The sequence below is a fragment of the Chironomus tepperi genome, unplaced genomic scaffold, assembly GCF_022539635.2.
Source record: "Chironomus tepperi strain 1889 unplaced genomic scaffold, CSIRO-AGI_Ctep_v1 contig_11, whole genome shotgun sequence".
Taxonomy (NCBI): domain Eukaryota; kingdom Metazoa; phylum Arthropoda; class Insecta; order Diptera; family Chironomidae; genus Chironomus; species Chironomus tepperi.
This window is the reverse complement of record NW_027226133.1, coordinates 1,331,864-1,348,238: the sequence shown is the minus strand read 5'-3', so window position 1 is coordinate 1,348,238 and position 16,375 is coordinate 1,331,864. Positions and strand designations below refer to the sequence as shown.

Below are 16,375 nucleotides of genomic sequence, written 5' to 3'. Positions count from 1 at the left end.
ACATGATTCTCGAACAGCTCACATGATCTAGTTCAATGCAGATATTTAGGTTATCAACACTGTTTATCGGTCGTCTCGCTAGAAACAGAAGTAAATAAAACTTGTTATCTTTTTTCTTCTTTCTTCTTCGCCTTTTTTTGATAAGCTTTATTTTTTATTGATGATTGATCTCTTTGGATATAATTGTTTTTATCAAGCTTATTAATATCACTACGTAAAATCAGCAATCATTTGTCTTATTATGTTTGTTTTGTCTCATTGTTATTCTTATTATTTTCCATTATTGAGTTGTATCATCATCGACCAATAATATAGCAGAAAACTTTGATTATAAAAATACTTTATATGCCCCTTAAATATATGAATTTCTATTTTTTATGCAATGCATACAGTTGTCCTTAATATCTATTGAATTTGTTGATTTTTGCTTGAGCTACTAATCAAATACTATTCATTCTGTCTTTACGGTTTTGTGGCCAAAATAAATCTAATAGAGAACTAAAAATTGTCAAAAATTTTGGAATGAGTAAAAGCCAGAGATGTTCAAACTGTTAGCAGAACCATCCTTATTGTGTTCTTATCAAGTGATTTTAAGCAATTTATTTTCTAGCATTTAGAATCCTTCGATGCACGCCAAAAATATATTGAAGCTGTGAGCTTCTGTGCATGTGAAGGAATAAAAAGTGTAAAATTTATTGAAGGTTTGAGTTGCGGGTAGAAAAGTTTGAACATCACTGTTGTAAAAAGCCATGTCTTATCGATTTCTTCAATTATTCTCTCATTTTTTTCTTATAAATGCAAAAAGTTTCATCAAAATTTGTCATAAAAGTTTTCAAAAGCCAAAAATATTGGAATTCTTTTTTTTGTCAAGTCTTTGCAACATCATTAAGAAGGAAAGATTAAAACCCTACACATCTATAATTAAGCGACTGTCCTTAATAATTAAAAATATTTTTTTTTGTTTTGTTTTACTCACAACGCGCGTTCTGTTTTGTGATGTTTTTACGTTAAAAGCTCCGCTGATAACACGTATTAATTGTTTTTTTTATAGCATATCATTCCTACATAATCTTAAACAATACATAAATTGTGCTTCGTATTTTATCACAAATAAAAAATATGAAAAACATAAGTCATCACGTTTCGTGCAAAATTAATCTTAATATACTTATAATATAGAAATAAAATGCAGGCATCACGAAGCCTTACGCATGGTGTATCATATTGTAAAATGATATAATATTTTGTTTGTTAAAGGCTTAATTCTTAACCTCTAAACGCAATTTTTTCACTTCAAATTCAAGTTCACGGATCCGTTTGTCAGAAGTTTTCAACTGATTGCGAAGATTTTTGATCTCATCAGATTGCTGTTGAATAACTTTCTTCAACTGTAAGGATAATGAGAGATTATTAGTCATTTTTAACGAAAATTTGAGATTTAAAATTCAAAATTTGAAGACAAAAACCGTTGAAAGTTCAAAATTTCAAAATTTCTTCGTCTAAATCTTAACGAAAGTTCAAATTTTTGAAAAAATATCCGTTAAAGCTCAAAAATACCAACCTCATTTTCAGCATGAACAATGTTGACATTTTCCAAAGAATTAATGTGCTTAGGTGAACTATTATGGTCAGTATCTCTTGGTTGTTGACCAAAAATCGATTGCAATTGTTGAATTTTTGTACTTTGATTGGTATTTGTCTTTTCTTGCTTATTATAAATGCGCTCATTAGCTGGTCGATAATCAGGAACAGTTTCATGAGATAAAAACGCAAATTTCTTTGTAATATTATTGTCAGCAATTACTTTGCTGTTTCTGGTATCCACAATTATTTCCGTTTGCTTATGAACGGCTTTGTTTTCTTCATTTTTGTCTTTATTTCGAATAACAGCATTTTCGTTAATGTGTGTGATTCTTCTTAAAATAACTTCATTCGATGGTTCTCTATGCATCGGCATAAGTATAGGCTTTGCATTCTTACCAAGAACAAACCATTCATTAATATTCATAGCAGGAGTTGTTGATAATGTATCAGGATAAATATCTGCTTGAAATAATGATGACTTTCTTGGTACAATAAAGGATATTGGTTCAACAACATTGCCAGTAGCATGAAGCTTGTAGAAGCGGAAAATTTCACAAGTAGCAACATTTAATGCACGCTTAGGCATCCAACCAAGAGACTTTTGTGGCTGTCCCGAGATGAATTGATTTAAATAATAAATGTATGGTGCCTCATCAACAATCTCATAATATCTGATACATCCTTCACCCTTTCCACACAAATACAGCGTTTTAGTTTCAGCATCATAAAATGGCTGCATAATACCACTTGATGAATCAATATCGGCAGCAACAAGAGGCTTCTTTAAATCATGTTGATTCCAAATAGCATATTGACGATCGCAATGCTTCGAGAATCCTGTTGTAAGTACTTTATCATCACTTAAGAAGATGACTTTTGAACACTTTGTGCCATTATGACATGGACCTTGAGAAACAACAATGCCATTTCTCGGTTCAATAATACGCAAGTTTCTGTCCTTCGACGTTGTTGCAATGTATGTGCCATCGCGATTTATAGCAAGACTATAAATTTGGTCAACATGACAATCAATTATCTTTAAAATATTATTTCCATTCAATGGATTTGGTGAGACATCCCAGACGATAACTAAATTATCGAATCCAATACTGATAAGAACATTTTCGCATGTTGGATGCCATTCAAGTTGCGTGACCTTACGACGATGTCCAAGAAACTCAGCTTTATAATCCGATAAACAGCTTGTTAATCCACCAACAGGAATATTCCACAATTTTATCTAAAAATGGAATTAAAAGTATAATAAACTTGTTGAATTACAAAGAATTTGATAAGTAAAAATGATTATCGTGCATTGATAATGTGTTAAATAGTAAACAACAATGTGCAACAGTCGGGGCAACAATATGACATAAGTTGTTTGTTGAAGATGTTAGCGCATTTTTTAATGGATAATTGAGTGGTTTTGATTGATTTAAACTTGAGATTTGAATGAGTTGATTTGAGAAATTTAAGAGATAGAATTAGCGATGCTCATTAATGTCAGGTATTATCTTAATAGCCGCAAAGTAACACTTGAATGTCAAAGTTACTCAAGGTTACTTAAATGGCAAAAGAGGAAGAATTTAAAAGACTAAAGTGATCAACAATGGACTTAAATTAGTAAGCAAGGATTCGAATCTCATCGAGCTTGATTTCTTACAATGAATCCATGATATCATGACTCAATATTCAAGAATTCAAAATAATTCCATGAAATTCCTCAATTGCTCTTTATTAAATCTGGACTAATTTCGTTCAAAGTATATTATTCATCGATTTCTTCGACAAAAGAGAGTTCCTAGTAAATTGAGTTCATGAACAAATCAGAACAATTAAACTAGAAACAATGAAAAACGCGAGAGACAAAGTGAGCATCAATAAATCAATTTCCTCATCAAAACTACGCTAATACGAAGAAAAAATTCAATTAAAGTTGAAGACAAATGAAGTCAGCATTTAACAATAAATAAAAAAAGACTTACAGTGCAATCATCTGATGCTGATGCAATTTCATAGTCATTGAAAGGATTCCATTTTAGGTCAAAAATCTGACTTGTATGTCCAATGACTTTACAACGTTGAAAGTCAATTCGTCCAGTTGTTGTTAACGGAATTACAATAAATGCTGCATCCGCCTCAATTGCCAGAAAATTTGGATTGACGCAAACTAAATTACCATCTTTTCCATTACGATGAATGCTAATGTCAGTGTAACATTCTTTCCTCGATGATCCGAAAACGTGGCGAAATTTGCTGGCACGTACGCCTTTGAACCATATCTACACACCAGATAATGATCGAAAGAAAGAGAAAGAAAGAAAAACATTAATGCCGGGTTATGTAAAGCAACTTTACAGGAAGAATAAGCAACAAATTATATGTGCAATGGAAACAATAATTTACCTGTGAGTCATTTCTCATTTTTTTCAAAATACAAATAAGCACTTAATAATAAAAATTATTAATCACAAAGCTTTCGATGCACGGAAATTAAACAATAATAAAATCTTTCAATATGCAATAATTAACTAGAGGAGAAAACATACAAAAAAACAAGAAAAAATAAGAGTTAAATTAAAATGTGCACAAAAAACAAACATAAGCAGCATAATAACAAAAATCATATGGACGGATGAGTCATCCTCATTTGTTGATTTTCTTCTTCCTTCACACGCAGCAGTCCTTTTTTTTCTTTTCATAATGAATATGCGATACATACGCCCACGTAATGAGTTCACTCACTTTCTCACGTATTTTGTGTAATAAAAAATTGTATAAAAAATCATAAAATTCAAACTTTAAAATGCCAAATGCCGTGGTCTTTTACCTTCTTTTCCGGTTTATTGCACGAAGATGAGTCAATTAATGACTTTTGATTGGCTTTTATATCATCGGCTATGACTTCTGCCAATATTTTTTCACTCAATATATTTTCCTTATTTTCACCACGCATTGAAAACCTTTTCTTGACTTTTTTATTATTACTTTTTAATTCCCTTTTGATGCACAGAACTGCTAAAACAGAAATGAAACTATTCTATTAGAGGAAAATAATTAGAGAAATCAGAAAATATTTATGGGAAAAAATTTTCTTTCGTGTGATCTCTCTCTCGCGATTTTGCAAAATTTACTTCTATGTATTGGCTTTTAAGCATCTACGATTTACGTACGCAGCTAATGACTGACGTTTCTACAAGGGTTGGCTTGGTATAATATTAGCTATAAATTTCCTATAAAGTTTAATAATTTAGAATTCTTACTTAAAATTTGATAGCTATCGTGTATCATGAATGTGACTGTTGACTTTGAGACAAGAATGTGACGTCAGATCCTTCAAGTGACCTTATTTCTGCAAAAAACTTAATATTATTATGTGATACATCAAATCACATCTACAAATCTATTGACTCAAATCTGCAAGAATATCCTTATTCTGACCTAACATGCCATAATTATGGAATCAGAATCAACCAACTATCTAAAATAATTGCAACTTAATTCATGAAATTTATGTCCTTCTTGAATTCTCAATTTTATTCCTTATAATATAAAGATCCAGTGTAAATTATCTTATGACATTTCTACATCTTCTTGATTGTCTACTTGCTCATTCTCATTTGATTCTTCACTTCCATTTGAATTCCCATTCTCTTCTTTGTGACCATTTGTTTCTTTTGTTTCAACTTCTACGTCTTCTTTTGCTTCAGGTGATTCAGGCTTCTCTTCAGGTGACTTTTCTTCAACTGCTTCCTCTTTAGCTTGAGATAGATTGTTGATTTGCTGAAGGATAGTTTCAATGGCTAATTCGATCTCAAAGTTGCAGGACACAAGCTGAGCCCATTGCTGATTTAGCCTGTTAAGTTTCTCGCCAGTTTCGATTTGCTTTGACTTTCTTCTCCAATTAATTTCTTGAATCTCTTTCTTTAATTCTGATAAATCCTTTTGTGCACGCGCACTAAGACCGACTAGAACTTCTAAAGCTATTTTCCATGATTCACATCCATACTTTTGTAGAAGCTCTAAATTTAAATATCTTATAGATTGATGTTCCAATTGTGCAAATGAGTTGTCAACCGCTTCTTGCCATGCTTGGATTTCTCCCAATTTTCCTGTTGGCGGTGCTGGAAGTTCATATCTTTTTGTATTCATTGTTTCCATTCGAGCGCCACTTTCCAGACGCTGGAATTCATTTTTCATTAGGTCTGTCTCAAATGCTGCTGTGTTAAGTGGTGGTAAACTTTCAAGATAGTTCTTTGATGGCTTATATCTCCTGCATTCTTCATCAACCATTGCCAATGCCTGAAAATTATTTGTTTTGATTATAATTTTGTAAAACGATTAAAGTTTTTCTATATTTTACCATTTCCCGGACTCCCGGCTCGTCAAATCCAACATCAAAGTATGGTAATGCATCTACTAATATTTCATTTGCCATTTTAAATGTGATTCTTACTGTATTTAATTAAATAAATGATTTTTACTGCAATATAAACAAAGTTCTAGAAAATTTTACACATTGATGTGTAACTTGATGTGTAAAATTCAAATTTTGGCCGTTAAATTTACAGCCACATGTTAATGCAATAAAATGAAGTTTAAGGTCCTGAAAATTAATTAAGCAATAAAAACAAGCACAATTAACGTTTTTCAAATATTTTATTTGAAACTTTTCCTTTGAAATTTGTAAAATTCTTTACGGGCATCATGACATTAGATTAGACAATAAATAAAATTCAGAAACAATAAAACAAAAAATTTAACGAACTAAACAAATGATTTGATAGGTTTTGCTGATAATTTTGACCTACTCATAATGAATAATTTTTTCCTCACATTAATATGAAATGTTCCGGGAAAGCTCACAATTTTTTTTTTTTAATTATTTTTTTTATATATGTATATGTATAGACTAATTTTCAGGACAAAAGGAAATTTTAAACATTCATTTCATTTCAATGATAAAGTTTTCTCGAGAAAAAATCACTATTTTTTTATTGAGAAGTTTAAAAATGTGCAACCGCTTTCCTTTTATTATTCATTAAGTTAAGATGTCTTTGTGGTATGTTCTCGAATTTATTTTTGGAGTGGATGTGCTTATTCAGTGTATTACTAGGTGGTAATCATGTAAACTCTACGTAATTTTTCAATTTAAAATTCTTGTGATAGTTATTTTTTTAAATTCAATTATTGAAATTTCTAGCAGCAAGTAACGGTTTGATCCAGAAATGTGACCAAGCAATCCATATCCAATAGCTAATTTTGACGCAAAAGAAATCTTAACTTAATGAAATTTAAATTTCTATTGACTACTTTTTAAAAAATTTCCTTTTTCCAACTAAATCAAAAAGAAAAAGATCGAAGAAAAAAAAGACGATTTTTAATATAAAGACAATTGAATTTGTTTCTTAAAAGTCTATCCATTCATTTTGTTTATCATCGAAAAGGAATCTTCATAGCATCCACATTTGAGATCTTTTAAGAAACAAATTAATTAATTATTTTTTTTTTTCTTTTCTTCTATCATTATAATACTAAAAGTATATAGCTTTCATATTACAATATTCATTTATTATTGTTTTATAGAAAAGCTTATACGAGATATAATTATGAATGGGATATAATTTTAATTAAACGTAGCGAAGCAAAAACTATTTTTTAATGACACACTAAATTGCTTCGCTACGTCTGCATACACATTTTTTTTTTTATTTCTTTGTTTTAATAGATAATAAGTTATAATCAGACATTTAATAAGCATTATGTTTAAAAATTCATTGCAATGAAGAAGAAAAAACAAAGATATATTCTTTAAGAGGAGCTGATTTCGTTATAAAATGTCAAAAATGGCGTGATAAGACACAATACAATTCAAATTCTTAATATTTTAAATATTTCTCTAAAATGAGTATTTAACGTATTTTCAAAATTTGAAATTTAATGTGGTTTGGTTTTAATGTTGCACAACAGTTGATGACACAATCGTCATTTTCTTCCAAATTTCTCCATTTTTATGTCACACAACAGTTGCGTTAACAATAAAGCAACATTTTTGAAACGTTTTTGCATAAACTAGGTTAAATTTCACTCATTTATTATTCACAATATCCACCAAATGTGATGTATTCCAGTTCCATGAATCGTAATGTGAGTTTCCGTTACATTTTTAACACTTCTTAGTTAAATCAACTCCCCTATATTCCATTCATATTTTCCTTTGTGACACAATTAATTTTGAATTCCATTTTTTTTAATAATAATAATAATTTTTATCATGCTACAAATAGGTAGTTGTCGAACAATTTTACATATGAAAATTAATTCAATTATAGTTATAATCAATACTAATTTTTAAATATTTTTTTTTTTCAATTAATTCTGTCGATTCTAAAAGAAATCAAAACTTTTTCTCAACATTTTCCACTAGATTTGAGTCATAAAGTATAAGAATTTGAATGAAAACAATTTTTATGATGAAGAATATTAATTATAGTTATATTATAAGCAGAATAAGGATAATAAAAAGCACTGTTCATGTAAAAAAACAAAAGCACTGAAAGAATAATTCCAATAACATATTTTTTTTATCAATTCACTAAAATATTTGCACATAATATTTCTCTTCGTATTATTTTCACTTTTTTTCGTTTCCATTTTTTTTTTGCGTTAAACTATATAAATCATACTTTTTGCAACTTTTTCGTTCTTTTCATACCGTTTGACATGACTTTTTTTTTGTTATGTTTAAAATATGTTTAACTATTTTGATCCTTTCGGTTTGACATTATCTATTCCAAGCTCACTAAGAACACTGAGTGCCTGTAGACAGAAACATTAAATTAATATTAAAATAAATAAGAATTATGAGTAAAATTACCTTAAGAGCAGCAGAATCTCTAGATTCGTCAACTGTTGAGCCATTACCATGGCCCATATGAGGAGGATCAGTTGATAAAGTGACCAACGATAAGAATTCCGTGTGATTTGCTTTCGGAAAGTCAGCATAGGAAACTGAAAATCCAATTAATTGGGCAAGATAGTTGAGTTGATCACGTGGACTGACACCATTTTCACCGATACCGCTGTCATTGTTACTTGCATTTGAGTTGGGACTTGATGACTGCTTTTCAGTTGCTGTATGATCAGTGCTTTGTAAGGAACTATTATCCTTCGATGATGATGATGTTGTTGTCGATGATGGAGTTGTGACTGGTTTCGATGGTGTTGAGAAAGTTTCAGTATTTGAAACCAGTAAGAGTCCAGGAACGATTTGACGACCGCCACTTCCAGGTGTTGACTTTGCTGGCGTCTTCTTAACTGTATCTGCATCATTGAATTGAACTTTCTTTCCTTTTTCACTCATATCGCTCTTCTTCTTCTCAATAATTGGAGTTTCAATAATAGGTTTCGATGCATTAACTCCCATAGCAATTAATAGATTTTCAGCAGCAATTTTCTTTGCAAGTTTCTTATTAGGTCCTGTTCCTGTTGCTGAATATCCACTAACTGACACTTCAATAACAAATTCACGTCTACGTGCAGTTCCACGTTCATCAACAACCACATATGTTGGTTCTTTTTCCTTTCGTGCTTGTTGAATTTGAATAAGCTGTGATATTGGGTTGATTTCATCGACATTACTACTTTGTTCCAATTTTTCCTTGATCAAATTGCGAGTCTTCTTTTTGACAACCTGGAAATTAGATGTCTAAATATAATTTAGTATCAGGAATATTTCTAGAATTCTAACGGATTTTTATAATTTGAAAATCAACGGATTTCTTAAGTGTTCAGAAATTGAACCTAAATTTCAAATCTTAGAAACTCGTTAAAATTTAAATCACAAAAATTCGTTAAATTTGAAAGTAGCTTACAGGTTGCTGTTGTTGCGTCATTTGCTGCTTACGACGTCCCTTAGTGTTTCCACGATTATTAATTGGTTCTTCAACAGGCGAAGGCGGTGGTAATTTCTTCAATTCTTCCATCATCTTCTCAGCAGCCTTTTTCTTTGATAATTTCTTACCATTTCCTTCGCCCTCAGTCTACAAATGGAAGGATTAATCCATATTCAAGTTAATCAATTAACAATGATTACATACCACAATTGTTCCAACTTTACACAACGTCGTGTAGACTTTCATGTGAGGTGGACCTTTCTCACTTTGCACCTCAAATGAAACTGTCAATTTTCTTTTTAATGCCATTTCATGAACAATTGAAATTGGCGATTTAATGTCTGAATTAATGAGACTGTCATCGGCATCATCTAAATCGCTTGCTGTTGAGCCACTAGTTGATAATTTTTGTGTTGTTTCACTGTCGGATGTCAGTGGCTTTAAAACTTCCAAAGCTCTAAAAAATGAATAATAATTAATTATGAGAAATTAAGGAAGTAAGTAATAAGTACCTTGCAGCAGCATCATGTCGCGCAGCTTGTTGTGTCGGTCCCATTCCAGAGAATGTTCGACTTCCAACTTGTAATGCAATATGAAAGATTTCAGGAGCACTAAAACTGCTATTAAAGCGATTTCCACCGCCACCGCGTTGACTATTGAATCTCCTTTGATAAGGATTTCCACGTCCAATTCCATTAAATTGTGGTGTTTGTTGTTGTCCATATTGTGGATTAACGGGTGGATTAACTGTTGAACTAAGGACAGTATAAACAGTTGGTTCACCACGTTTCATAGCCAATGCATTAAGTTCAACTGTTGGTGTTATGTTGGAATTTCCTTTAGCTGCCGATTGCAAGCTTTTTAATCGATTAGTCTTCAATGGCGGATGCTTATAAGATGTCTTAATAATAGCATCTTTAGCTGCTGCATGTTGAGCCTTCTTAATGCTTAATCCTTCCGCAGCATATTCCTCATCACCTAATTTTAAAATCACTGTAAATCGTTTCTTATGTGCCGGACCTTGTTCGCTCACTAAACGATATTGATGTTCAATTTTATTGAATCGTGCCAGTTCATTAACCAAGCACATTGGTGTCTTTTCCTTTGCATTTGCTAACGATTCAATTCCTTTTTCGGTATTTTCAGCTGATATAATTTCAGTGATTGAATTATTAAGGATAATGCCTTGTGATGATGTCGATGATGATGAATTATTAAGACTAGCTGCAGTCACGACGGGAATTATATTTTCCTTATTTGCACTCACAATTGGAGTTGATGACTTATCGGACTTAATTAAATCAATTTTTTGCTGTTGATGTTGATAATTTGGCAAAATATTTGTCTGATGATGATGTGATAAAGTTGGTGGAACTGTGATTATAGAGTTGGTTACAATTGAAGAATTATTTGTTGGAAGTGTTGCGGTTGCACTATGTGGAACACTCGAACTGCTCTCGCGTTTCAAATTGTTATTATTATTCGATTGAATATTTGATTCTGAAATTGGAATTTTATTTGTTGTTTGTCTCAGATTTTGTTGTTTAACATTCATACTGTCATAAGACAAACGCGACGATACGACGGATGGCTGAATTTGAGAATTTTGTGACGATTGATTATTGTTCACATGTTGCGGTGGTTTTTGATTTAATGTTGCAATATTTTGATGAAGATGTTGCTTTGGAATTAATGGAGGAACTTGATGTTGATTAATGCCATTTAGATTTCTATTTCCATTGTTATGGTGTTGTTGTGGATGTTGCTGGATTTGCTGATGATTTAATCTCTGCTGATAATGATGATGATTCATTCTGTGGACGATAAATATGATTTATTAATTTAAATGACTTACTATGGACGTTAAAATCTCACAATTTTCTATCCTATGCACTCAAATTTAATTTTAAAACCTTATGATGCATCATATACGAAATTAGACAATAAACTGAGCGCAACAATCTAATAAAATTTTTATTACTTCAAACCGCAACCGAGAGAAACGTTCTTTAAGGATATAAGAATCATACTCATTCATCATTTCACCGTTTCTTTTTTTTTACCCTTCGCGATTCATGCTATTTATTCTGAGAGACAATAGGATTGTGTCTTTTCGATATGATCGTGTCTGGCTGTGTATATACACATACAGGAGCTTGACTATTCATAACTGGGAACTTTAAATTGCTTCTGTATAATCTTATAATTGAGCATATACCTGGACATTAAGCCTTTATAATGCATTAATTAGTTAATTGACAGAGTATGAGAAAATGCGCTGCTGACACCTAATCAAATAATGTGACAGAAATTTTAATACTAGTTTTCTATTCCTTAATAGAAGAAAGAATATAAGAAAGGAACAAGGAATGAATGCTTTATATGATTCTTAATGAAGCGCATATAATATAAAATTGGATAATAAGTCATCAAATTTAGCATAGATTACGATATGACATTGATTTTTCAATGTAATTGAATTGATTAGATCTCTAGACTTGAAAGAATAAGCAGACAGTCAGGAAATGTACTGTCTATAAGTTAAAATCCCCGAAAATCATCAACGGAACTGAATTAAAGTATTGCATGATTAAACTGGATTAAACCAGTAAAGCACTAGAATCTCGCTAAAAAGTCCCAAATTTTCAAAATATCCCATATACTTCACAAGATCTTACAGAAATCACTAATTTAAGAAAATTATTGAACTGTTAAAAATTTGCCGTTCATTAATTGCGTTACAATATTGGAATAAAGTACCATTGAGCCTTTAACGCTCTTATGGGAAGGAATTGGTAAATGCGTAGTTATAAACGGCCACCTAATTAAAATACAAATGTTTTAAATGGAAGATGTTCGAGGTCTTGGGTAATCTATGAGTGTGGCTTGATTTAAGGCTGTTATCTTAAGATTTGCCTTAAAATTGTCAATTACGAAGGAATTTATTATTCCTGACCTACACGAAGTAGAGAGTCAGATGTACGGCGATCCTGATCATTGCTACTTATTGGTTGATTTATGTATCATACTTAGAAGTGCCATAGAATTGTCCATGAAAGAGATTTGTGCAATTAAAGACAGTTTTGAGACAAAGATAGCATTGAACTTGGTCGTAAGAATTGCCAAGCCATAAAGCTAGTTTCAGTCGACAGATATATGAGTTCATGGATCATAATTATTCTGTACGGCCAAACAAAGTAAATAAGGCAATTTTGACTATGTAAATGAGTTTAAATTAGGTCTATTCAATGCTTATATTTACAAGCTAAGTTGAGTTAAGTTATTCCAAAAAAAAGACAGTTGCTAGACAATCGGAAATGAAATTTCAAGAGAATTTCAAATTTCAAACTTTTTTAAAAAATTTATAAGAACACGATGAAACATGTTGGACATAGACAAAAAGTCAGACAGACAGTGCAGACAATAAAGCAAGACATTTTTATCTCCCCTTAATTACAACGGGTGCTAAAGAAGAAAAAAGAAAGAGGAATCAAGAGTTGCAGTTGTGATTGTAATATAAGCATTAAAAAACTGGAGAATCAAAACATTTAAATAGTAGTCCATTCTATTGTAATATCGCATGGTGCTGAGAGATACTATAATTGGAAACAATAGTGGATGAGTGCGATGGACTCTTTTTTTTTCAATGTATTTTAATGTTTCTCATAGCTGTATGATTGTTATTTGTACAGAGAAAAAAAAAATTGAAAATCTGGTTTTTATGTCACACATTTTAATAAATTTTTATGACATTGGCTCCACAAGCCATATTTTCCTTTACACTAAAAATTAATCGTCGTGATTGCAGCTGTGGTGGCAAAATTGATGATCTAAAAGAGTCCACGGTCAATAAGAATGTGTGTTAGGTCATAGAAGTGCAAAAAAAAAGAATCTCACATAATGAATACGCGAAAAATCTGTCTTTATGCTGCAAATGAAGACATTCACGAAAAAAGTCATTTATCATCAAAAAAACTAACTTATGAAGGTACAAATTTTTGAGAGGAACCTCAAATGTTGTTATTATTATTATAATATGAATATAATAAAAATAGAAAAAAGATTAAACTCTTAATTTATTGTCAATCGTGGACGACAAAAAGAGGAGGAAAAAAAAGTCTGCGTGTGATTTGAGGGATTTTAGCGCATTTTTTATGACATCAATCATTGTTTGAAATGAGTTTAAATAGCAATTTAAAGATGATCTGGAGAATTTGATGACTTTAGTTTTTAACGGCTTTTTGATATTTAAATTTCAACGGATTCTTAAAATTCAAATATTGAGCAGCTAATTGAAGTTCAAATTTTAGCAAAGTTCAAAATTCAAATTTTACCGGCTCAGATTCAAACTTTAACGGAACTTTAGATTTAAGTTTCAAGGCTCTTAAATAAAAATAAATCCCGCGCAGCCAGTCAAAGTGAATAAAAAAATTCAGCCATAAAAACGCGTTATAAAATGGAAATAATTGACGCGATGATGAGAAATAATAAAAAAATAATTTTATATTTACTTGTCATTTCATTTTCATATATGATAAATAAAATTCAACCCCTACTTTTGTACGAACAACTAACTTATTTAAAGCAAAAACGAGAAACTTAGAATATACAACAACAAAAAAATGAATAATTTTTTCTTCCTTTCTTCTCAGTTTCTTAACAAAGTCTTATAAACTTTTTTTTGCCAACTACGATAAAACATGTTATAGTGTTTTATTTGAGGGGATCATTATAGAGCTGGTGTTAGGGTCGATAACATAAAGCATATATACATGTATTTCGTCTTTAAAATCATATGCACATATACAATAGTTTCATTCTATTAATGCCATCACATTGCCAGATGATCATCCTTTACATCCGCTACGTACATTTAATAAGCGTTTGATTTAAAATAGGGGAAACTAATGCGTTTGTCATTCTGTCTCAGGTATTTTTCAATATATCGGTTTCGTTCTTGCTGAGTATTTGTTTAGTATGAATAGGACTGTGATTTTTGAATAATAATGGCTCACAATTTTAAGAAATTTCAATTATTTCCTCAAAGAAAAACATTTGTAAGGTTTTATGAATATTTAAGAATTTGTAGGGTTTCAAGGATTCGAAAAATCACAATTTTAAAACATTTGTACAGTTTTAGAGCATGCATTTGTAGGGTTTTGAGATATAATTTGAATTGTTTTCATTAATTCAAATTTTTAAAATCTGTTAGATTCTCAAACATTCAAAAAATGCGTTAAACAGTCGATCAAAAATCCCAACTTTCCCTACCAGTTTTTATTGTTTCTTCATCAGGCAATATTAAACGCATTAAATAAATTCCTGAGCATGATTTTTAATTCGGTAGTGAGAGCGAAAAAGGAAGGTATATAAAAGATTATTCTAGCGGAATTTGCATTGTTGTTGATGCCTCAGTTCTATTGTAATTTGATAGTGTTTGACCCCCTTTTTATACAAATTTGTCTTCTTCCTTTCTCGTCTTTTCACTTTCGCTAAGAAGTCTAAGTTCTCTCTCTATCTCTTATTTCTTTTCATCCTATTGCTACTAAAGGTATATCTTTTAAAGATGTGTCTATGCAAGTATCTGTTTTTAATAAAAAAATTCCAGTTTTCTTATTTTCATGGTGATTTATTTATTTTCCTCCGGTGAGAGGAAGAACGATATGATTGTTGGTTTTATACACACACAGATATCTTGAGGCATCATTTTTTTGTTAAATTCGCTACACGATTTGACTGTAATAGATGCAAATATTAATTGGGTCAGCGAAATTTTTTTGTAGATTGCCAAAAAAAAGTCTTCATTTCATTCTTAAGGAAGCATTTCAACAGGTTTCTTTTTCAAGGATTTATGTACATTTAATATTATTAGTCAGTCTATGACTGTTTTGATTTCACATATGATTCCCTTTTCGCGCATAATCAGAAATCACATCACTAGTTTTTTTTGCAACGTCACAAAAAATTTTCATTATAGCCAAAAATACCTTAATATGCTTATTATCATTACCTTTGTGGATTTGTCTGTGACATATTTTGTTGCTGCTGCATATGTTGTGGTGGTGGCTGGGATACATTGATTGGATGCATATGATGATTATGTGGATGGATCATCTTGTAATGTTCTTTACTTAAACGTCTTTAGGTCAATAATTCTCTTAAATTTCTCACAAAACCACACTGTAAATATAATATTAAGTGAATTAGAAAGGTACACACAGATACACTCAGTCAAAAAATAGTGAAATTCAGTCTTTAAAATGTAGGACAATAATCGATGATGCACTTTTAGGCATTTTCTTTTCACGTTACTTCCATATTGAGACTTTTAATCCAATAATAGATTTATTTAAATCAATTCACGACTGTATTATGTTCATTATCTTATAAATAACTCATTATACTTGAACAATCTTATTAAACTTCTTAATTCATGAATATCACTTGAAATTTTTGAGATTTTATTTTGCAATATTGAAATTTTTCATGAGACAAACCTTTTAAGGAATGAATTTTCTGTGATTTTTATCTCAAATGTCCAGTTAAATTCGCAAATTTAGCCACTATACGAACAATTTAAACGTAAGAGCAATTTTTAACAATTCTTAAATCATAACTCTAGTGAATTAACTTAGTTTTTAATAAATTTAATAAATATTATGTTTTTTCCTCTTCTTTTTATTTTCTCTTAGATTTAAAATTTTTCCAGTCGTTAAATCGAATTTCATAAAAATTTGAAAAAGTCTCATTTTGCTTTGATTAAGGCTGGTAATTTCCTTGATTATAGTAGATTATAGAATAATGAAGACAATGGTGTTATTTGAATTGTAAATCATGGTTTAATTAATGAGTTTTTTAGATTTCTATTTTCTTTCTTGTTGGCAGCCCCCTGAGCA

General features: G+C 30.6%; 3 protein-coding genes across 5 annotated transcripts; all 3 read right to left on the bottom strand.

Moving 5' to 3' along the window:
- Positions 1 to 107: 107 nt before the first annotated feature.
- On the bottom strand, positions 108 to 4,719 carry LOC139087543 (coronin-1C-like). 2 transcript variants are annotated; one of them, XM_070636387.1, is made up of 5 exons: positions 4,415 to 4,554; positions 3,991 to 4,115; positions 3,570 to 3,866; positions 1,562 to 2,824; positions 108 to 1,388 (listed from the first exon to the last, which is right to left on the bottom strand). In XM_070636387.1, exons 2-5 carry the CDS (start codon positions 4,006 to 4,008, stop codon positions 1,260 to 1,262), a joined length of 1,707 nt encoding a protein of 568 aa, XP_070492488.1. In that variant the 5' UTR covers positions 4,009 to 4,115; positions 4,415 to 4,554; the 3' UTR covers positions 108 to 1,259. The 2 variants fall into 2 exon arrangements, with proteins under 2 accessions (XP_070492488.1, XP_070492481.1); XM_070636380.1 differs by lacking the exon at positions 3,991 to 4,115 and having other exon boundaries at positions 4,415 to 4,719.
- Positions 4,720 to 5,094: 375 nt separating this feature from the next.
- BCAS2 (BCAS2 pre-mRNA processing factor) lies at positions 5,095 to 6,097 on the bottom strand. The gene is made up of 2 exons (XM_070636502.1): positions 5,948 to 6,097; positions 5,095 to 5,886 (listed from the first exon to the last, which is right to left on the bottom strand). The coding sequence occupies exons 1-2, from the start codon at positions 6,020 to 6,022 to the stop codon at positions 5,158 to 5,160; spliced, it is 804 nt and encodes a 267-aa protein (XP_070492603.1). The 5' UTR covers positions 6,023 to 6,097; the 3' UTR covers positions 5,095 to 5,157.
- Positions 6,098 to 6,224: 127 nt separating this feature from the next.
- On the bottom strand, positions 6,225 to 16,154 carry stau (double-stranded RNA-binding protein Staufen). 2 transcript variants are annotated; one of them, XM_070635611.1, is made up of 7 exons: positions 15,977 to 16,154; positions 15,490 to 15,659; positions 9,992 to 11,293; positions 9,684 to 9,936; positions 9,459 to 9,626; positions 8,462 to 9,292; positions 6,225 to 8,403 (listed from the first exon to the last, which is right to left on the bottom strand). In XM_070635611.1, exons 2-7 carry the CDS (start codon positions 15,591 to 15,593, stop codon positions 8,344 to 8,346), a joined length of 2,718 nt encoding a protein of 905 aa, XP_070491712.1. In that variant the 5' UTR covers positions 15,594 to 15,659; positions 15,977 to 16,154; the 3' UTR covers positions 6,225 to 8,343. The 2 variants fall into 2 exon arrangements, with proteins under 2 accessions (XP_070491712.1, XP_070491721.1); XM_070635620.1 differs by having other exon boundaries at positions 8,462 to 9,277.
- Between the last annotated feature and the right edge of the window lie 221 nt (positions 16,155 to 16,375).